This window comes from Drosophila navojoa, chromosome 2, assembly GCF_054131105.1.
Source record: "Drosophila navojoa isolate 15081-1374.11 chromosome 2, UAZ_NAV_1.0, whole genome shotgun sequence".
NCBI classification, from domain to species: Eukaryota; Metazoa; Arthropoda; class Insecta; order Diptera; family Drosophilidae; genus Drosophila; species Drosophila navojoa.
In genome coordinates, this window is record NC_142890.1 from 6181678 (window position 1) to 6201272 (window position 19595).

At 44.5% G+C, this 19595-nt stretch overlaps 8 protein-coding genes and 1 long non-coding RNA gene across 11 annotated transcripts in view; 1 reads left to right on the top strand and 8 right to left on the bottom strand.

The window, feature by feature from the left end:
* LOC149092082 (uncharacterized) overlaps window positions 1–19595 on the bottom strand; it is a 193544-nt gene that overhangs the window by 143303 nt on the left and 30646 nt on the right. The gene's annotated exons all lie outside the window — the stretch shown is intronic.
* On the bottom strand, window positions 2278–4867 carry LOC108658923 (N-ethylmaleimide-sensitive factor 2). The gene is made up of 2 exons (XM_018111601.3): window positions 4644–4867; window positions 2278–4518 (listed from the first exon to the last, which is right to left on the bottom strand). The coding sequence occupies exons 1-2, from the start codon at window positions 4751–4753 to the stop codon at window positions 2376–2378; spliced, it is 2253 nt and encodes a 750-aa protein (XP_017967090.1). The 5' UTR covers window positions 4754–4867; the 3' UTR covers window positions 2278–2375.
* On the bottom strand, window positions 5063–6574 carry LOC108658926 (tRNA:m(4)X modification enzyme TRM13 homolog). The gene has a single exon (XM_018111604.3). It carries the CDS (start codon window positions 6456–6458, stop codon window positions 5139–5141), a length of 1320 nt encoding a protein of 439 aa, XP_017967093.1. The 5' UTR covers window positions 6459–6574; the 3' UTR covers window positions 5063–5138.
* On the top strand, window positions 6779–7466 carry SmD2 (small ribonucleoprotein particle protein SmD2). The gene is made up of 2 exons (XM_089265358.1): window positions 6779–6922; window positions 7023–7466. Coding segments are annotated over exons 1-2 (360 nt in total). The 5' UTR covers window positions 6779–6920; the 3' UTR covers window positions 7381–7466.
* LOC108658936 (protein D2) lies at window positions 7440–8324 on the bottom strand. Its single transcript, XM_018111615.3, has 2 exons — window positions 8076–8324; window positions 7440–7998 (listed from the first exon to the last, which is right to left on the bottom strand). The coding sequence occupies exons 1-2, from the start codon at window positions 8202–8204 to the stop codon at window positions 7519–7521; spliced, it is 609 nt and encodes a 202-aa protein (XP_017967104.1). The 5' UTR covers window positions 8205–8324; the 3' UTR covers window positions 7440–7518.
* LOC108658939 (protein D2) lies at window positions 8404–9271 on the bottom strand. Its single transcript, XM_018111617.3, has 2 exons — window positions 9085–9271; window positions 8404–9019 (listed from the first exon to the last, which is right to left on the bottom strand). The coding sequence occupies exons 1-2, from the start codon at window positions 9154–9156 to the stop codon at window positions 8540–8542; spliced, it is 552 nt and encodes a 183-aa protein (XP_017967106.1). The 5' UTR covers window positions 9157–9271; the 3' UTR covers window positions 8404–8539.
* On the bottom strand, window positions 9195–10164 carry LOC108658933 (protein D1). Its single transcript, XM_018111612.3, has 2 exons — window positions 9944–10164; window positions 9195–9878 (listed from the first exon to the last, which is right to left on the bottom strand). Exons 1-2 carry the CDS (start codon window positions 10124–10126, stop codon window positions 9378–9380), a joined length of 684 nt encoding a protein of 227 aa, XP_017967101.1. The 5' UTR covers window positions 10127–10164; the 3' UTR covers window positions 9195–9377.
* On the bottom strand, window positions 11984–13453 carry Osi20 (DUF1676 domain-containing protein Osi20). Its single transcript, XM_018111607.3, has 2 exons — window positions 12872–13453; window positions 11984–12800 (listed from the first exon to the last, which is right to left on the bottom strand). Exons 1-2 carry the CDS (start codon window positions 13266–13268, stop codon window positions 12364–12366), a joined length of 834 nt encoding a protein of 277 aa, XP_017967096.1. The 5' UTR covers window positions 13269–13453; the 3' UTR covers window positions 11984–12363.
* Osi19 (DUF1676 domain-containing protein Osi19) lies at window positions 16701–18419 on the bottom strand. Of its 3 annotated transcripts, XR_016196166.1 has the most exons (5): window positions 18094–18419; window positions 17764–18031; window positions 17529–17677; window positions 17270–17449; window positions 16701–17092 (listed from the first exon to the last, which is right to left on the bottom strand). XR_016196166.1 is itself a non-coding variant. In XM_018111611.3 (4 exons), the coding sequence occupies exons 1-4, from the start codon at window positions 18286–18288 to the stop codon at window positions 16949–16951; spliced, it is 762 nt and encodes a 253-aa protein (XP_017967100.1). In that variant the 5' UTR covers window positions 18289–18419; the 3' UTR covers window positions 16701–16948. The 3 variants fall into 3 exon arrangements, 2 of the variants coding, with proteins under 2 accessions (XP_017967100.1, XP_017967099.1); XM_018111611.3 differs by lacking the exon at window positions 17270–17449 and having other exon boundaries at window positions 17496–17677; window positions 17791–18031; XM_018111610.3 differs by lacking the exon at window positions 17270–17449 and having other exon boundaries at window positions 17496–17677.

A 19595-nucleotide genomic window follows, 5' to 3' on the forward strand; every position in this document is an offset into this window, starting at 1 on the left:
GCTTAGGTGGCTTTAGCTGCAGCTTTGGCTGACAAGTGCGAGCACCACCCCCTCGCCTTCAATTAGTAACAAAAATACACTCACTCACTCACACACACACACGCACACAGTCGACGCTTTCTGTAAAAGTTGCGCATTTTATTTTTAAAGAGGCGACGCAGAGGTTGAATGAAAATTTCATTTCGTTATTGCTTGAAGAGATGGAAAGAGTGAGTGGGTGGGGATCTCTTGCACTCCCTCGCTCTCTCTCTCTCTCTCTCTCTCTCGCTCTCTCTCCGATTCCGGTCACTGAACTTTGTCCGACTGGACTTTCGTCATGAAAATTTGCATACGTACGCTCGTACGTTCGCCAGATGACGCGACCCCCACTTGTTGGGCGCACTGAAATTGGATATTTTTGGGTGCTTGGCCCGGGAATGACGCGTCAAAAGTGAATTGAACAGGCGTCATTAGGGCAAGCCCCGTCATACGTACACTTAGTGAGAGGGGGAGGGGGGGGAGGGGGTTGAGCAACGGTCAGCAATTAGTTATGCTGCAACTGGTTGGTCTCTCGCGCCTAATTGTACCATTCTATAGGAATTAATTTTGCATCTTGGCAAAATATGCAGATTTAATTAGTTAATAAGCACCGTTGGCTTGCAGCTGGCCAGGATTCCTTAGATAACGTGGCCAACGTGGCGCTCGGCCAATGTGAAACGCTGCGCGTCAAATGGGCGTCGCGCGCAATTAGCGACATATATCAATTACAATACTGAAATAAGAAATCTACACTTATTACGTATACGACTCGCTGGCCCGTTAAAATGTTTACATTATAAATCATTTATTCAAATTACACATTAAGGCTGCCTCCATTCGCCGTCGACCCGGCGTGTCTTGGTCAGTTATACAGCGGTTCAGTGGCTGGCCAGTGTGGCGGGTCAGCTTGTCGCACCACTTCGGCGTCCACCCAACAGCTGATCGACGTCTGAGCAATTGGGCTCTGATTTGTTGCTCCACATGCTTGTGTGGCGCCCGAGTCAAGTTCAAGAATGTCAAGACGTTCTTTAATGCATTTATTACACACACACACACACACACGTTGGAATACATGCGGCTTATAACTAGGTAAATGCAATTGTGAAACATACTTGGTAACATTTATTGGATGTTATCTTTGTTGTTCCTTTTTTAAAAATTGTTCAAATGCGATTTCCTTTTCAACTTTGTGCGAAATATATTTTATATATATTATATTTAAATGCAATTCTCACTTTGACTACATTTCCTCATATGAATTTAGTTTCATTTTTAATAAATTTTCCTTTTCTTTCATTTTCTTTTTAAACTGCATAGAAACACATGTTTTATATGCATATTACAATTGGCCTATTTAGTAACTTCCATGACATTGACATCATTTTTCATATTCTTATAGTCTACTTTTGTGCGGTGCGACTCGAGTTAGTTACAAAATTGGCCGCTCTGTGAATGGCGGCGCTAGTGTATCAAGACGATCAAAGCGATCGAAACTCGCATATCAAAGTTGACAAATAATCTTCAAAAAATTGCAAGTCAAAATACATTCTTCATATAAAGTACATATATATATATATGTATGTATATATCAATAGATAGACAATTAAAAACACTTATATAAATTGATTATAGTATGGATTGTTCCTTCTACCAAATGTTTTGCATATATATTAATATTTAACTTCTTTGAACTTAACAGCGAGGCAAAGTAGGATGTGCTCGAGTATCTAACAGTCCTAAGGAGGGCAAGCATTTCTATGCAAGAACCGAAGCTATAGGCAAATGCCACATACTCAATAAGTACAATTACAATTACATAATTGGGAGTTAACAGAGTTTGATTAGAGGTTTTTCCATTCTAATTATATTTTATTTATCTACTATAGCTGAGCGCTTCTGGCATATGCGCAGATATCATCTATTTTACTTATAAAACAAAAAAATTGTACAATTCTAACAAACAGAAATTCACATCGAAATGGGCTTCCAATAGATACGTCGTCTACATAAAGATACAACTACAAGGGTATACGTAGCTCCTATTCAACTATCTAATAGTCACGACTATGCCAAGGGTTTGACAAGGATGCGACAAGGCTCAAGTGGACTAGTCGTTGGGATTTGTGCGGAATGTTTATAAACTTTCTTTTGTCTTATTTACTGTTGTATTGTTGTGTTGTTATTGGTCGGGTTTCTGTACTTGTTCTAGCTCTTTGATAAGTGGTCTTTCGTGTTTATAAAATGTATTACAAATCTCTATTCGAGCTAATTCGTTGGTGCAGTTTATTCTTGGACACGCTTCAGAAAGCATCGTTGAGCTCCACAACTGACATTCTCAGTTCCCCCAAGGGCGGTAGCTACTGCGGCCTGGCCAGCATCTCCAATCCGCCCTCCTCCTCCATTTTGGTAAGGAACTTCGTTACTCGGTACTGCGGCTCCGATTGCCGCACCATATCGATTAGTGCCAATAGCTTCTTAATGCCAATCCATACGCGTGCACCGTTTAATTTGCGGGCAATCACTTGCAGCTCCTCGGCACTGAATAGATCGGAGTCCTCCAGCACTGTTAGCACATGGTCGGGATTGGATATATTGGGGACGTGCAGAACTGAGGTGAATGCGGATAGCATTTCCATCTCCTCAAGCACCTGACGCCTGCTCGAGGTGCACAAGATGAGCAGCTTGCGACCCTTTGGCGGCTGTTTCTTGAGCAGCACCAGCAAGGCCTGCAGTGTTAGGTTGGAGTAGCGCGGCCCGATGGGTCCGTAGTCGAGCAAGCGTTCCACATTGTCCACCACAATGCAGCTGAGCGTGGAGCGGTAGGCATCATCGAATATCTTGCGTATGTGCAAGCACTTGGCGGACTCGGTGAAGCCCACCATATCCTCAGGCGAGCACACCTTGACAAATGGAAAGTCGCTCATCTTTGCCAGTTTGGCGGCCAGCGCCGATTTGCCCGAGTTGGGCGCGCCCTCGATGAGCACGGATACCAAACCGGAGCTTTCCGTTGCCTTCGCCTGCTGCACATACAGCATGCCATCCTCCAGCACACTGGTCACCGGCGGGCCCCAGTTGATGACGCCGCGGGCGAGCATGTTCTCAATCATCTCCTGAGCTGCACCGAATGCGGGCTTGATGTCATTCTCCAAGGCGTGCATAAAGTCGGAGCGCGTTACTTTTAGCTTCTCCATGGCCTCGGGGTCTACGTGCACCTTGGCGTCGGCTTTGATCAGGCGATTCATGGCCGTGGACTGGGCAGCACGCACCAGACCCTCGAGCTCAGCGCCGCTGAAGTTCTTTGTGCATGCGGCAATCTCCTTATTATCCACATCGCTGGCAATCTTATTGAACTCACGCATTCGCTTCGTGTGTATGTTGAGGATCTGAACGCGTCCCTCTTCGTTGGGCAGGCTGATTTCCATTTGCACCTCCAGGCGGCCGGGTCGAAGTAGCGCCTCATCAATCATATCCCGGCGATTGGTCATGCCAATGACCAATATATTGTTCAGCTGCTCCACGCCGTCAATCTTAGCCAGCAGCTGATTGACCACGGTATCATGTACGCCACTGTTACCGGCCACCGAGCCACGTGCCTTGCAGATGGCATCGATTTCATCGAAGATGATTATGTGTAGCCCACTGTTCGGTCCTAGGCGCTTCTCCTCCTCCTCGGCGTCGGCAAACAGGCGTCGAATGTTGGCTTCCGACTCACCCACATATTTGTCCAGAATCTGTGGCCCATTCACAATCTTGGGCTCACGTGCATTTAACATGGTGCCAATCTGTCGAGCCATCAAAGTTTTGCCCGTTCCTGGCGGTCCATAGAGCAATATGCCTTTCACATGCTTAATGCCCAACTGTTCAACCAGCTCGGGTGGGAAGACTCGCGAGGCAAAAGCACGTCGGAAGATGGCATTGAACTCCTTGTCCAGGCCACCAATTCCCATTTTGCCAAAGTCCCAGTCGGGATTTATGATGGGGCTCCGTGTAATTTTTCCCTTCGACCTGCCCTGCAGATTTAGCACCGAATTCTCGGCCTTCTCGAATTGCACCACCGTGTTGCCTAGCACCCGGCCAAATCTTACGTTCCGCGTTTTCGCCTCCTTGCCATCGCCTATGGTTCTGGGATCTACAGCCTCCAGCGTCTTGACTGCTAGACCGAGTAATTTCTTGTCTTTGAAGTGAAAGACCAGTGTTTGACCCACCGTCAGTGCCATGCCCGCAAACTGCATAATGAATTCCTTGGCCATTTCATCCGAGTCGTAGGGCTCCTGGGTGATGGTCTTCTTTTGCAGAAAGTCCGTTTCGAAGGAGACCGATACAACGATGTCAGAGCTGGCATCGAATCGGTAGGGGCGCACATCAATCTCCTGATTGATGGAGAGGGATGCCCATTTGCGCTGCACCAGAGAGAAGCCAACATGTCCACGTGGCAGATCGGCGATCTTCTCCAGCGCAAATATATAATGCTGTCCAGGTCCCGGCGAGATGTCAACATATCTGTTATGCAGAAAATGAAACACACAACAGTGATTAAATAAGCTTTAATAGAGACGCCCCCACTGAGCTGGCGTCATTTTATGAAATCATTCAAAAGTCAAACAAAAATCGAAGCTCAAACTGACTTTACTTCCTCGGTGAAATCGGCAATATTGACGATAGCCTTGTTCGTCAGAGACAGTTCGTCTGTGGGGCATTTGATGGCCTTCATTTTGTACGCCATTTCATTAGCCATTATTGTAGCACAATTCTATTATAATTAGTTTTCTCGTTCAATTTAATATTTACGATGCGAAAGTGTTTCCAAATACTGACTCACCAACAGCTGTTCACGCTGCTGTGCAGCCCTGGTTGCAAAAAAGAAAAACCAGCGCATATTCAGTGTACACACTGGAAACGCTGCTGCACTGGAAGCGAAAACAGCTGATCAGCAGAAAGTGAAAAACAAAAACAAAAACAAATAGTTGTTTGTATCTTAATTTGCCAGAATAAACCGTCATTGGATTTTACTTGGAATATAGTCATTTTTATCGTCATAGCTGTATAAAATAGGTGTCGAATATATTTTTCATTCACTTAGCATAAGTAAATGCTATTGTATAACAGATACGCATTTAGAACTATTGCACTCTTGGGCTGTCGCGCTTAGCCAATAGAATTACATTCTCCAGAGTCACGTCGCGCGACACGTAGAACTTGAGGGACGCCTGGTAGCCATTTGCTCGTAAATACTCTAGACGGCCGTAGTCCAGGACACGTTTGCATTTATAACCGATAAGTTCGCGCTGCTCGCGGCTTAATCTCTGCGTGGGCTCCTGTTGGGGCGGCTCCTCCTGAGTGGCTGCCTCCGCCATGGCCTTGCGCCGCTCGCGACTTATCCCAGTGCCACACACAGCCCAGCTCACCATCTTGGTGATGATGACAAAGTCTCGTGGCGTGATGCCAGCGGTTTGGAGCCACTTCTTGCCCACGTAGGACTGCCAGGAGCAGCGATGATGGCAGCAGAGAGCAATCAAAATGTAGTCTGTATGACATTTCTCTTTGTCGGCTAACACACAGCGCAGCGTCAGATCTGTGGCGGCGCCACACAGATGTTTCGATAGCGCCACATTGCGCTGGGTACGCTGAAGCTCTGGCAGTTGGCACATCCTCAGGTCCGCAATATCCGCGCGTATTCGCTGCACCAGTTGCTTATTGGTCAGCTTATTGTCCTTCTTGTGGCGCAGCGAGAGACGATCCACCAGCACCACCTGCGAGTTGGCCAACTGCTTCGTATCAAGTGCTGTGGCTAAGTAAAATGCCAGTTGGCCCTTGCCAGCTCCGAATTCAATGAAGCTAGTGTTGTCAGCCAACTGTTGATCCTGCTCGAGTATGCCCAGTAAAGCGGATGTCTGCACCAGATGCTTGCGGGTCTCCGGTCCATATTCGCTGTGGCTCAGGGGCTCTTCCAGCGATGAGTGTTGCCGCTGCAGCTGCTCAATGTTGCCGTCTATGTGAGTGTCATACAGCTGCTTTACTTTGTCGATGACCCTATAGAACTCTTCATCCTCAAGTTCGTGCAGCTTTAGCTTCTCATATTCACAGATTTCTTGCAGGTTGTCCGACTCTAGTTCTTCGCCAGCATTTATATTTTTGTGTATGTAGGGCAGGTTACTGTTCTGATCTCTAGCATTGCAAATGGTCAGGTGTTTCGCCAGCTTCCGCTTGAACACTGTGTGCTTGGGATCTAGTGGGCAGGGTATGCGCCCTGCTTCGGCATTGTCTGCAGTCGCCTCACTCGGTGGCTCGTGTGCTCCGCAAAACAAACTGCCCTTGTTCGGTTCCATTTTGCAGTAGCGCTTCTTGCGCTGTACCCAGTGCGCACAGGTGGCAGCTACCGGCTGAGCCGGCTTCTCATCTGGACTCATCTTGGGTTTCTTAGCGGGGATTGCTTCGGCCATGCCATCTGTACAAATAATTGCGAAAATTAAATTCAGCACGTGCCTTTGTTTACAATAATAAATGGTGGTGGGTAAAGTGTGACCGTATGTGATAAATCATATCATTCCACATATCCAATGAGAACATAATTGTGCATTTAACAAAAAGATTACAAGCCCAACTTTGTTTGTTGAGCAATACTGCAATACAATATTTGTAGGATAAATACTATACTATTTACTATACTATTTATCCAATTGATTCAACAGCAATATTTAAATGATTTGCGTGTCGCTTTAGGTGGCAACGCTTTGGAGTTAACATCGATAGTTCCATATAAAATATCGATAGCTTATATAGCATTTGTTAGACACGGAATAAAGCCGCGAGGACCAAACGTTTTGGTAAATAATTTTACTTGCTCTTTAAATTATTCTGAGACGTTAACCGCTATAGCAATCAGGTTCCATTAGCACATTGACATGTAAGTAAAATTGCTGAATCCGCCTGTATAAGACTGCTTAGCATACAGCCGGCATGCTCGATGTTGTACCAAACAAACTTAACAAAAAACATTTTTGCAGGGCTCTCGTTAAACCCAAATCAGAGCTCACCCCCGAGGAGCTGGCTCGCCAAGAAGAGGAGGAGTTCAACACTGGCCCGCTGTCGGTGCTCACCCAATCGGTGAAGAACAACACACAGGTACTCATCAATTGCCGCAACAACAAAAAGCTACTCGGCCGCGTCAAAGCGTTCGATCGCCATTGCAACATGGTTCTGGAGAACGTAAAGGAGATGTGGACGGAGTTGCCGCGCACCGGCAAGGGCAAAAAGAAGGTGAAACCCGTCAACAAAGACCGCTTCATATCGAAAATGTTTCTGCGCGGCGATTCTGTAATTTTAGTGCTACGCAATCCATTGGCAACGGCAGCGGGCAAATAGGAGATATCACGTAAAACAAAAGAAGCCTCATTAATTAATTCAACAACAATCAATAAAACTAAATTGCAATTTTCTATAATGAAGAACGATGTTAATTCCAATTGTGTCTTAAAACTAAATGATGCTCATCAAAGTCGCTCAACGACCGGATAGCTGCTTGCTCAGTATGGGCACGTACTCGTCGTATTCCGCCATGAAGAAGGCGCCAGCTATGGGCTGACCCAGGCGATGATGCTCTGCGAATTGTCTGATATGAAACTTGGTCCTGGAGCGGCGACTTTTGTTGTTAACTCGTGATCCAGAGAACGTCAGTTTCTTCGGTTGGGCATATACTAGAAAGACGTAACGATGCAGACCCGTATCCTTTGGCGGTCCAGCGCCCACATATTCAGCCAGCGTGTCACCCTTGGCCACATTGTTGCCAGGGATATTGACCACCAGCCAGTGCTTGAATTCACGCAGCTTGGGATTCGCACGGCTCGGCGCATCCGGATCGACCATCGCAAGCGTGTAAAAGCTGTCTGGTTCGGCCGGCCACTCCACAGTTGGAGTGTTCTTCACCTGTGTGGGCGTCACAATGGCGCCGTTCATAATCATCATCCGATCGTCGTAGACGACCTTCGAGCAGAAGAAAAAAAAATGCAAATTATATTCGAGGTGCTTAGAAAACTTTCTTTTTCTGCGTTGCGCCACACCTTTAGCATCTGATTGGGCGGCTGGGACAGTACATCAGGCACGACGCCCTGCCACTTGAAGGCGTCCGTCTCTGGGTTGCACTGCACAGCAGCGAGAACGCAGACCATTGCCACAGACAGCAGTAACATTTTAATTGATGCGTCGAATGAATTACGCAAGGTTGAACTGAAATTTACTCCGACTGTTTATGGGCGTGGTTTGTAAACGTGAACCGCTCGCTAGCTAGCTCTGTCCTCAACTGAAACCAGTTCGTCTGGCGGCTGGGCTTATAAAACGCAGCAGCCATTGCTGACGGCAGCTGTGATTGAGCGAACATTCGTGGAAATGTGTTTAATAACACCTTTTATTTATTTCTTTTTCAACAATGCACGCCAATCGGTCATTGGCCATAATCGTGTGTACTTGCCAATTTATGAAAGAAAAGAGAAACCCATACAGTATTTGCTTATAATAATAACTCCTATCACTTGCCCGACAGCTGTTTGTACAGCTTGGGCACATAATCGTCCCACTGTGCCTGGTAGAAGTTGCCGGCTATGGGATTGCCCAGCTGATATTTGGCCGCAAACTTGGCCGTATTGAATTTGCCACGCTTATCGCCGCTGGTCTTTGGAATGCGCGGCTCATTGCAGGACAGCTTCTTCGGCTGCTTGAACACCAGGAACACATAGCGATGCAGTCCCGTGCCCTGCGGCGGTCCCGAGCCCACATAGGCGCTGAGCACCTCGCCCTTGTCGATCTGGTTGCCGGGCACATTGACCACTAGCCAGTGATGCCACTCGCGGAACTTGGGCTCCTTGCGGCTGGGCGCATCCGGATCAGTGAGCAGCACAGTGTAGAGGGCGTCCGGCTCGGTTGGCCACTCCAGCTGCGGCGCGGCCTTCACCTGAGTGGGAGTCAGCTCGTTGCCACTGTTTGCCTCCACGCCGCCCGCATAGGTCACCTAATGTGAGGCATTCGTTATAGCAGAGGCAATCGATCAACTAACGAGAATCTAGCGAAGCTCACCTTGAGCAGCTGCATCGGCGCCACTTGCAGCACATCGGGCACAATCTTGTGCTTCGTAAAGAACTCGACCATGATTATCGAGCTGAGAATTCAGTAAAATTTCTGGTTGCTTTCAATTTGCTAGGCAGACAGTTTATGTATGTGTTTTTGTTCGTTTGTGTTAGAAAATATTTACAGTGTATCTGATTTGACAATTGGCTGAGCTCGTAGTTGAGCTCGAACTTAATTTATGCATTTCTTTGGCAATCCAATTAAAAACCGGCCAACTTGGTTTGGCTTGGTTCGTTGATTACCTAAAACGACAGCGGCCTCTCCTCCGTCTCGTGGCTGGCCTTGTGCAGCGCGGGCACATCAGTGCTCCACTCGCAGGTGAAGAAATTTCCAGCCAGAGGAAAGCCCAATTCGTACCGCTTTACGAATGCCCTGGTGCTGAAATTCTGCCGTCCCCGGTCGCTGTGCTTGGGCACAGGCTCCAGATCGAACTTCAAGTAGTCCGACTGCTTGTAGAGCAGGAACACGTAGCGATGCAGGCCGCTGCCCTTGGCGGGTGTGGCGCCGGTGTAGCCAACGCGCACATCGCCGAGCGCCATTTCATTTCCGGGTATGTTGACAACCAGCCAATGGAGATACTCATTGGGCTGTGGCGGCACCTTGGCGGGCACATCCGGATCGGTCAGTATGAGCGTGTAGTAGTAATCCTTGCCGGCAATCCAGTTGACCTTCGGCTCATCCCTCACCTGCAAGGCCTGTAGCTGGACGCCTCGATCGGCATTTATATTACCCGGATATGTAACCTGTTTAGCCAGGAGGAGCAGAGATATGACTGAGTGATTCTCTCCTTTGTTAGAGTTGAACTTACGTTGAGAAAGTCTTGCGGGCCGACGGCTATGACATCGGGTATAACGTCCAAGTGCCTGAAGAATTTGCTCACATCTGTGTCCCGCATCTTTCCAGTTTCCGGCAGGCAGAGGGCCTTGTCCAGGCACAGCCACAGCCAGAGGCAGAGGCAGAGCCAGAGCAAGCGAGTGCGATTGGTCCACATTTCGGTTTCAGCATCGATACTGGCCGATATCTGGCTGTGGCAGCGCTTTATGTAGGCGCTCGCACCCCGGCCAACCCAGATTGCATTATTGCTGAAAAACCGGCTGTCTCGGTCTAGGTCTGGTGGCCAGTTTGCCCAGTCAGCCGCTCGACTCGGGCTGTGTTAAAACAGCTGTTGGTCTTTAAGCCCATGGCAAAATGTCTGGCTGGATAAGCAAGCATACGGCTGTTGTGATTTAATATGCATTTTCTCTAGATGGGGTATATAGCCTCAACGACTAGCTATGTAACACCATAAACTTTTGGCAGAGCATGTAAACAAACGATTGTTGAGTCGACCTATAACCAGTTGACTGACCAATTGTCTACTTGACAAGGCCTGTGCAACATCAATTGTGCATATACATATATTATATTATATTAAAAACAGAAATTGAGAACAGCTCGATAATGTTTTCAGATTCAATTTCGCATATCTCGCTCAAATAAAGGATTTTTTTATTCATCATTAAACTGATTTTTTAAAGAACGAAGAAGTTTTATCTATAGGAAAATAAATCTGCACCAAAAATAGGCATAGAATCTAAGAGAACATAACATTAATAGGTAGGACACACAAAAGTTTCACATTATGAACACCATCTACTTAGCTCCGCTTGTCTTCATATACATATGCTGAATAGATGTTGTCTTAAATTGAAATATTCAAAGACTAAGAATTGCTTCGAAAGTTTTAGATAGATAAAGGTATGCCGTTCTATAGACATATTAAGTTTATAAGAACTAAAAAAGTTATATAGTCGTAGTAGTCTTGGCATTAAATTAATTTATTTAGTATATTCATCGCTTCCTTAATTAAATGTAAGACTTAACAAATCATAGCCCATACTCCTACCGGAATTCTTACCTATATCAATTACTTTAAGTTATGAAAACAAACAGAAAAAACCCTTAAATAGCTGGGAGTAGATTATCATCTTGTTTTAGTATTACGGTTCTCTGCTAGCTGCTTAAATTGAAAAGCTTAGCGTGTGTCAACGCAATTTTTGTTCCGAAATTTGCGTGACTCTGAAAAAAAAAACCGACAAAAATAAATCATGAAAGTAATATATATATATATATGTATATATGGCAAAAACAGTTAGTAGCTCATTTAGTTCTATTTTATTCAGTGTGTAGTTAATTGGCGCTGAGTTTATGACATGCTAACTCATGGCATTATATCTGACAAATGCTGGCTAATATATCTCTATTGTTGCCTTCGAATTGTGTTTCAAAATTTAGCTCTTTACCACTTGAAAACTGGCGACAGCTATGGTAGGTATACAAAAAGGTTATCCAGGGTATCACGAATGTTAGTTTTGTAATCAAATTTAAGTGCGGCAAATTAGGAAAATCGATTTGTTTGATTTGCAGTCAACAAATTAAAATTATTTATTTATTGGGTATTTATTATATCCGGCTAATATAGAAAATAAGTGAATCGAAACAATGTGTATTATTATTTGAGTAGAACTTATGCAAATAATGTAATCAAATATAATTTTAGCTTACCAGGAACATCCCATATAATCAGCGCATTGATAATTTTACGAAAATTAAAGCAACTTTCGTGATGAGCAATGCTTATCTTATATAATCATACCCTGATTTTAATTTTATAATTTAAAAGAAATTCTATTCTGGTGTATTAATTGAGTTCTGCTAAAAAATTATAAATATTTTGCATTCACAGCCGACTCAAAGCTGAACAGGTTTCGCTGCTTAAAATCTTTTTCTCTACTGAAAAAAATGTAATAAATTTTTCTAGACAAATTTAATGCGTCCACATCACATTATATTTAATTAAAAAACCATATTTACTTTTCAATTTTTGCAATTTTTAATAAATTAAATAAATAATATTTCAATTAATTTTGTTGATTTTTGGTCGATCTCTGGAGGGTAAGAAGGAGAAGGGTTTAGCTAGAGGAAAATGCAGAGAAATAAAAGCGAAAGCAGTGAGGAAGAAGCGATAGAGAAGAAGCGTGAAAGGAAGCGGAAGATGGTAGATGGAGTAGATGGAAATCAATAGAATGGCTAAAAGTCGAGCGCTTAAACTTAACAACTAGTTTTATGGCCTAGGCATGTTCCGGTTCCATTTGGTCTGCTTACTCAAAGTGCCACGCCCCCGCGGGCAGACGGTGCGGCACTCAGTTCCTTGGTATGTACATTAACAGCGGCAGTGCGATCTAAGATCTAAGATGAGTTGCTGTAGCTGGACGAGGTGGAGGCACCGGACGATGAGCCGGAGCTGTACGAGGAGGAGCTGCTGGGGTGGTATGAGCTATAGGCCAGATTCTGTGAGTCCCAACGGGCATATGGGCCACCGCTCATGGGCTCCCAGCTGCTGGGATCGTACGAGGAGGCAGTGGTGCTTGGCACACCGTATTCAGCAGCTGGCATTGGTGGTGGCATGGGCACCATGTTCATCTTCATGCCGCCCAATTTCTGGATCAGATTGTAGATGAGGAAGCCGAGCACCAACTTGATGGCAATCTTGGACAGGATCAGAGCCTTGGTGGCCTTCAGACTGACCAGAGCCAACAGAATGGGCATGATCACCTTCAGCTTGAACTTCATGAGCAGCAACAGAGGCAGCAAGAGCTTGTCCTTGTTCTTCTTCTCAGCACGGCCTGCCAAATGGGAAAAACAATAGAGATTACGAATCTGGCTGAAGGCAATGAGCTGAGCGAAGCTGACACACCTTCCTCTTTGGGCAACTCCAGGTCGAAGCCACGGTCGGAGCGATAGGAAATCACTGAGCTGGCGAAGAAGGTCTCTGGCAGCTGGAGGCGCAGCTCGTTGGTGCGCAGAATGCGTGCCAGACGATCGACGATGACCTTATCGATGACATCATCATTGAAGGCGCGACCGCTGACCTCCTCCTCAACATTGGCGACCGTGTCCAGATAGGTGAGCACCTTCTCCTTCAGGCAATGCATGGCATTGGCATGGAAGCACTTATCCACAATGGTCGAGATCAGCTCATCCGAGCTGTGGATGCGGGGCGTGACCGCATTGTCAATGGCAGCACCCTGAACAGACGCCGCCAGCAGCAGCACACTACCGAACGCGATTAAGGATGTGAAACGTTGTGCCATCTCGACAAGATTTTCAAATATCCACTTGCAATATATATATATACTATCTATATATAAGTATGCCTCTATACACTACCAGAGCGCGTAGTGTTCACTGCGATGCCGATGCGACGACAATGTTGAGCACTTGTGCCACTACCGACGATTTTATACTGAGAGACGCGACAGAGGAGCCGTAGACACTGCAATCGACATAAGTTTTGGAGCGCACCGATATATTTTTGGACAGCAGAGGCAGCAGCAGCACGCAGAAACGTCGGGCTGACGAAAGCCGTTGCCGAACCTTGGCTCTGGCTCTTCGGGGTGTCCAAAGTTTTTCACCAAACTGTGTTGGATCGACTTTTTGATATCTGGGTTGACCAGCCCAGAGACTCCCTAGCCCTAGCCACATGCAAGCTTTCTCGCTTTCCATACCGGCTATACGAACACCTCGACCAGCCCGCCCCCGCCCCACTCAGGCCCCCCGCTCGCAGCGCGCTGATCAAAGTTGCATTATCGACGACCAATGAAAATAACTTTTGTTTCCCTCAATTAGTATGCGCGGAGGCAACTCTTACGCGAACAGCACATGAAAGCCAGACCCAAGACATGGCCCATGACGGACCCAGGTCCAGGGCACGTACATTTTTCAGCGTATTGTGTCAAATTTCGATACATGAAATCAGTACGGAACTTGTCTACGCTTTGGTATTGGCCATTTGTCCATTTTGGCCATTTGATGCGCATTAGGCCATTTGTTTATCGTCTAGGCGGAACTGCGAATCGAATTATTGTCATTTTGCTTGCTTCTGTTTCTGTGCGGGATTACGAAATAGGATTTCTGCTGGCACTTTTGACACATATATTTCTGACACGTTTTCAATGCTGCGCCGCAGCCCTTCAATGTGGGTCAACGAAAGTGAAGAAATCAATAAATTTAATTTTCTTTGCACATTTCTTAACCTTCTCATTGACGAAGGAATCTAATTTAATTTCCTCTGATAAAAGTTTTGTAAGCTTCTGAATCGCTTGAAAGTTTGTTGACAAAGTAAACGGAAAAGTTCCTCTAGATGAGGTCAGGGTTCAAAATCACAGCAGATGCTTGACAGTATAATTGTTGATGTCGAAGAACTCTGTGGGGACGGTCAGTATTGTAAATTGTAGGCTATGTTAGGAGGATATGTTAAATATATTTTATACATACATTTTAATGGTACTAAAATATTTCTTAAAATATTATTAGAATTTAATTATAGTTTTAGTTGTAATGCGAATCGTATGCTAAAATATATGTTATAAAGCTTAAAGTCTCTAGGTTTTCTGATCTAGGAGATCACTGACGGACAGAAAGACTGAACGAATGGAGGGACGGACTGATTGATAAAAGGACAGACATAGCTTCATCAGAGCCGCTCTTTACCCTGATGGCGTGTACGAGGCTTTTGGCTATTTATAATTTTCATAAAATAATTTGCAATTTATCAAGGCTATATCTTGATATAGATATATTTCCTTAGTAAATAAGAAATCAATATTATGAATTTTCAAATATTTGGAATCTTATTAAAATTTTATACACTCTCAATATCGTTTAAGTCAAATACAGTAGAATCCGGTTACAACGACGCTCAAGGCACCTTCATATAAGTTTGTCTGGGGAACCGAATTTTTATCGCAATCACAATACGGGCGCTATGAGAGAGACTTGATGCAACAGGATTCTATTGCACTTAAAAAAAAAAATAAAATAAAATATAAAATAATTTAAATAAATAAATAAATAACTAAATATATATTCTCAATAATATCGCTTAAATCAAATAATTTCAAACACACTTCGGGCGCGTTGCTAAGTGTGTCATACGTAAAGCCCAACTTTTGGAATGTGAAATGAAATTACGAGTCGAATGCTTGGCATAAAGAAGGCTTATTTCCTATGCAGCATTGCTCTGCGTTGTCTACACATTACCTGAGTTTCTATTTGTTTTGATAATAATTAATAAAATATGCAATTTGTCATGTCGAATTAAAAGTTGAAAATATACTCAAATAGCTCTACATTATAGAGCAGCTCCGATCTCGTAATATCTCTGAGCCAAAATAAACCTAAGTCATGTAAACAAATCAAATAAAAGCAAAGAGTTAGCCGCTGACAACACGCGTAGATTACCTAACTGATAATGTGAATAATGCAACAGGTGTCGTTGTCAGCGTCACACGATCTGTTATCATCCGATGAAAGAAATTTCGTTGACACTTCACTCAATGCGTGCCAAAATTGAAAAACAATCGAAACTGCAGTCGAAAGGAAATAAAACGAAAAATGAAAATAAACAAGTAAAAGTGACACGGATGCCTGACTAAAATATACCTGGCAGACAGCACGACGGAGTCGATGTCCCTTTGGAGTAGATATTTATACATACATAGATCTGTGGTTAGTTTAAATAATTGTGATTGGGTATTATAAATAATATATGCAGATGAAATAATATGTAGATAAATGTAATACGGAGATAGATAGATAGTTTACATAGCCAAGCAAATAGAGAGTAGAGGAAGTAAGCCCGTATCTAGAGCTTCATAGATGGAACTAAGGACTGCACTACATCATTTCAACTTCATTTACGATCTGGCTTTCGTCAGTGACCCATGGGCAAAAGCAGTTGAGCTTTTACTATCCACGCTTAACGAGTACAGAGCATTTCCGAGTGTAAACAAGCCATAAATATTCACTTGCTCGTGTGGCCATGCCATTTGCTCCTGCATGCCAACTTGTTATGAGAGCAACGCAACGAAGTGCGAAGCCAACTGTCCCACAGCTTTAGCTTTCCCCCCTACAAACCACGCACGAGCATTTCAAATTGTCAACTGAATTTTTAAAGTTTTTCCACTTGGCCAGCATGGCCTAGTGGCTAGCTGCTCAGCAATTTGTACGGTTTATTGGCCAGAGGAATGCGTCCGGACCAGCTGCTCGTATAATATTTGTCCTTTATTGCTTGCTTTAAATGAAACGCAAATGTGTGTGTGTGTGTGTGTGTGTGTGTGGAAATTCAGTGAAGCCTAAGAATTTTAGGTCGACTCTTGTCATGCGGCGCTGCACTTTGTCTGCGGTCCATTCTGCCCCAGCGACTGCCTATCGATTAGAATATGCAAAGACTTTCACTTTCCGGCCGCTACTTTCATCGGTCGAGTGAAACGGAGTCGCTTCAAAATTAAAATTAAAGGCAAGTTCAGCGCATTAATCGAGCCAAGTGTGTAGACTGGAATATTTAATTGGACGCGCAGCGCCAAAGAATTTGAGCCACTTAAATTTGGCTAATTAGGACGTCCCCAAGTGCGTCTTGGCCCCATGCATAATTGAGGCTCAGTGAAACTCTGGGCCAGGCCGGGCCGGGACTTGACGGCAGGCAGCCAGCCCTAAGTAGGCTACACTAAATTAATATAATGCACTTAAATTTGTAAGCATTTATTTGTGTTGTTTTGGTATTTGCGTTGTGCTTCTTCTCTTATTTTCTCTTGTGTTTTCTTCTTTTGTCTTTTCAATAAATAAATAAATAGTTATTACATATACATATACATATATAGAGGGGGGGTGTGTCTAAAGACTGCGCTCAAATCAAGTCACAAAAAAACAAAAACAATTTTCATTTTCTAACAATCAACAACATTTTTGTGGCCTGCTTTTGCGGCTTCAGGAATTAGGCATAGGCCTGATAGGCCAGCTCCTGGGCCTGTTGCTGGGGCTGCTCCACGACGGCGGCGGGCAGGGCGGCGCCAAAGCTGCGGCCGTCCCACGGTCCGTGGGCGGTGATGTGGGCGGTGTGATGATGATCATGCGCAATCTGTGTGAGGGGGGAGAGAGCGGAGCAGAGCAATGATTTCGTTTTAAAATATGAGCAGCATATATTGTTGGGTTTGCTTTTATTTTGTTGTGCTTTTTAGTGGGTGCTTTTAAGGAGGATGTTGAGGAGGAGGGTTGTGGACTCGGGTTGCTTTTTGCTTTTCTTGGTACAACTTACCCAGAGCACGCGCCCCTTTTGCTTTTGTGCAACTATACATACGTGCTAATATTTATGTAATATTGTTATTGAATATAAACCCGCCGCCCTCTCCTCTCTCCTCTCTCTTCTCTCCACTCCCCGCTCAACTCAATCAACTCTTCCCATTCGCACTCACTAATTACCACAGCCGGCGAATGCCTAAAAAATAACAGAGATGCGGTTTTTAATAGCTGAACGGTCTTACCTTTTTGCACAATTGGAAAATGGCCAAACCAACCGAGACTATGAAGGAGAAGAAGCCGAGGGCGAGCGCATTGAACGCCTTGATCTTCAGTATGCCAATTGCCATGGGTATCACGGTGATGGCCTTCAGCAGAATGAGCACCAGAATGGGCATGGCCAGCTTGCGTAGACGGTGCTTCTTGCCTAAACATAGAGGATGCAGGTGTGCAGGTGTGCAGGTGTTTGTGTTTCAGTTTAGCTGCTTATTCACTTGACTGGAGTTAACCCACCCTTCTTGAAGATGTTGCCCTTCTTACCCCTGGCTTCGATATCGCTAGCATCGTCATTGTTCAGCCGCAGATTCAAGCTCAGCTCGTCGTTGGCCAGATTGCGAGCCGAGACGGTGATCTTGGCATCGGCCAAGGGCAGATTGAGGCTGACATCGTGGCCGCTCATGTAGTTCTCAATGGCATCCAGGAAGCCGTCGCTGGTGCTGGCGCGTGCCTCGCTGACCGGGGCCACCTTCTGGCCATTCGTGTGCACCTCCAAGTTGGACAGCTGCAAGTGTTGTGGGGGCGGGAGTGAGAGGGATGGAGGGAGGGAAATGTGTGTATGCGTACCTTGAAGCTGTCTTGACTCAGCACGTTGTCCACGAAGCGCATGGCGCGCTCTTTGATGCACGCCATCGAGTCTTGGCCGCTGGCGCATTTGCTCTGCTCCTCGGCTATCAGGCGCTGCAATTGCGGCGCGGTGGCGCCCTGAGCTGCTGCTGCCAGGGCTGCAATGCCCACAACCAGAACAAGGAATTTGGCCATTTTATTTGGTTTGTGTGTTTTTTATTTTAATTTTGTTGCTTTTTTTTCGTATTTGTAGTTGACGCTGGGCACCACACAACAGACAACTCGCCTCAATGCTGGCACAATTGAGTTTAATAATCGTTTTTCTATTGTTCACGATTTTTATACTTGCCCAATGTTTCTGTGTGAGACTCGGTCGGGCCCCCGTTCGGCTGGCTGGTCGTACGCAAAGCAAAAGAAACATGGCGGAAGAAGACATAAATGAAGCAGACAGCGAAAGAGGCAGAGCAACATTGCAATGTTGTTGCTGCTGTTGCTGTTGCTGCTGAGGGCTTTGTGGGCAGCGCGTGTGCGTGCCTGAACACCACGTGTCGTATACTTAATACGGTTTTATTTCAAACGCGTGCCGCTCTCCGCCTATCGACTCGAGCGTTGCGTTTCATTTGGTTAACTTTACTTTGCTTTGATATTAAATGCATTTTCCTGCTGGATTTTGAAAAAGGCCCGAGACGCCAAACTGTTTCCAAACATGGCCCAAGGAAATTGAAGAAAACTCTAAACGAGCAGCAAATGCTATTAGGCCACCATTTACGTATGCTTTTGAATAGTTGACTGGGTTTTTGCTTGAATTGCACGTTATTCACTCTTTAAAAGGCCATGTGAGCGAGAGGATTACGGGCAAAGACTCTGCTATGCAATGCATTTTCAGCCGGCTAGCGAAGTTTAATGTTTTATTATTAATGATATTTGAATGCAACTTTTTTGGTTGCCAAAATGTTTGAGAGTGATTAAAAATAGTCAAAAGTGAGGGCTAAGACAAGCTGAATTAATGAATTGATGGAGCTGTAAGAAATTGGAGGCGCTTGTAGAGTATAATATATATTATATGCTGGATAGTTAGGTAACAGGAAGGTAGCTAGAAATTGATGATGTATTGGAATACTATATGCTAGCTTTAGCTCTTGCCTTGTTTTTGCTATGCATGAATTTTACCAGTTATTGGGATTATTAATTTGCTAATTAATAATATAATATAATATAATATAATATAATATAATATAATATAATATAATATAATATAATATAATATAATATAATATAATATAATATAATATAATAATATATTATTAAATTGATATCTAACTGTTTTTTGTATTTGTTTTATATTTTTTATTTTTTGTGTACTATCTAAATAAACTTAAACACAAAAATTTTAATATTTTGAGTACAGTTCAATTGCTTCAATCTGCTTTTGAATCTCTGATATCAGCTTTCAGATAATAAATACAATCTTCTGTATATATTTTACAAGAAATAAGTTTGCG

Coding starts and splice junctions, on each gene's coding strand:
- LOC108658923 (XM_018111601.3), bottom strand. CDS start 4,753: ATGGCTAATGAAATGGCGTACAAAATGAAGGCCATCAAATGCCCCACA. Junction 4,519..4,643: donor GATTTCACCGAGGAAGTAAA/GTCAGTTTGAGC, acceptor TCTGCATAACAG/ATATGTTGACATCTCGCCGG.
- LOC108658926 (XM_018111604.3), bottom strand. CDS start 6,458: ATGGCCGAAGCAATCCCCGCTAAGAAACCCAAGATGAGTCCAGATGAG.
- LOC108658936 (XM_018111615.3), bottom strand. CDS start 8,204: ATGTTACTGCTGTCTGTGGCAATGGTCTGCGTTCTCGCTGCTGTGCAG. Junction 7,999..8,075: donor CGCCCAATCAGATGCTAAAG/GTGTGGCGCAAC, acceptor TTCTGCTCGAAG/GTCGTCTACGACGATCGGAT.
- LOC108658939 (XM_018111617.3), bottom strand. CDS start 9,156: ATGGTCGAGTTCTTTACGAAGCACAAGATTGTGCCCGATGTGCTGCAA. Junction 9,020..9,084: donor CGCCGATGCAGCTGCTCAAG/GTGAGCTTCGCT, acceptor GCCTCACATTAG/GTGACCTATGCGGGCGGCGT.
- LOC108658933 (XM_018111612.3), bottom strand. CDS start 10,126: ATGTGGACCAATCGCACTCGCTTGCTCTGGCTCTGCCTCTGCCTCTGG. Junction 9,879..9,943: donor GCCCGCAAGACTTTCTCAAC/GTAAGTTCAACT, acceptor CTGGCTAAACAG/GTTACATATCCGGGTAATAT.
- Osi20 (XM_018111607.3), bottom strand. CDS start 13,268: ATGGCACAACGTTTCACATCCTTAATCGCGTTCGGTAGTGTGCTGCTG. Junction 12,801..12,871: donor GGAGTTGCCCAAAGAGGAAG/GTGTGTCAGCTT, acceptor CCCATTTGGCAG/GCCGTGCTGAGAAGAAGAAC.
- Osi19 (XM_018111610.3), bottom strand. CDS start 18,288: ATGGCCAAATTCCTTGTTCTGGTTGTGGGCATTGCAGCCCTGGCAGCA. Junction 18,032..18,093: donor TGAGTCAAGACAGCTTCAAG/GTACGCATACAC, acceptor CAACACTTGCAG/CTGTCCAACTTGGAGGTGCA. Junction 17,093..17,495: donor TTTTCCAATTGTGCAAAAAG/GTAAGACCGTTC, acceptor CCCCTCACACAG/ATTGCGCATGATCATCATCA.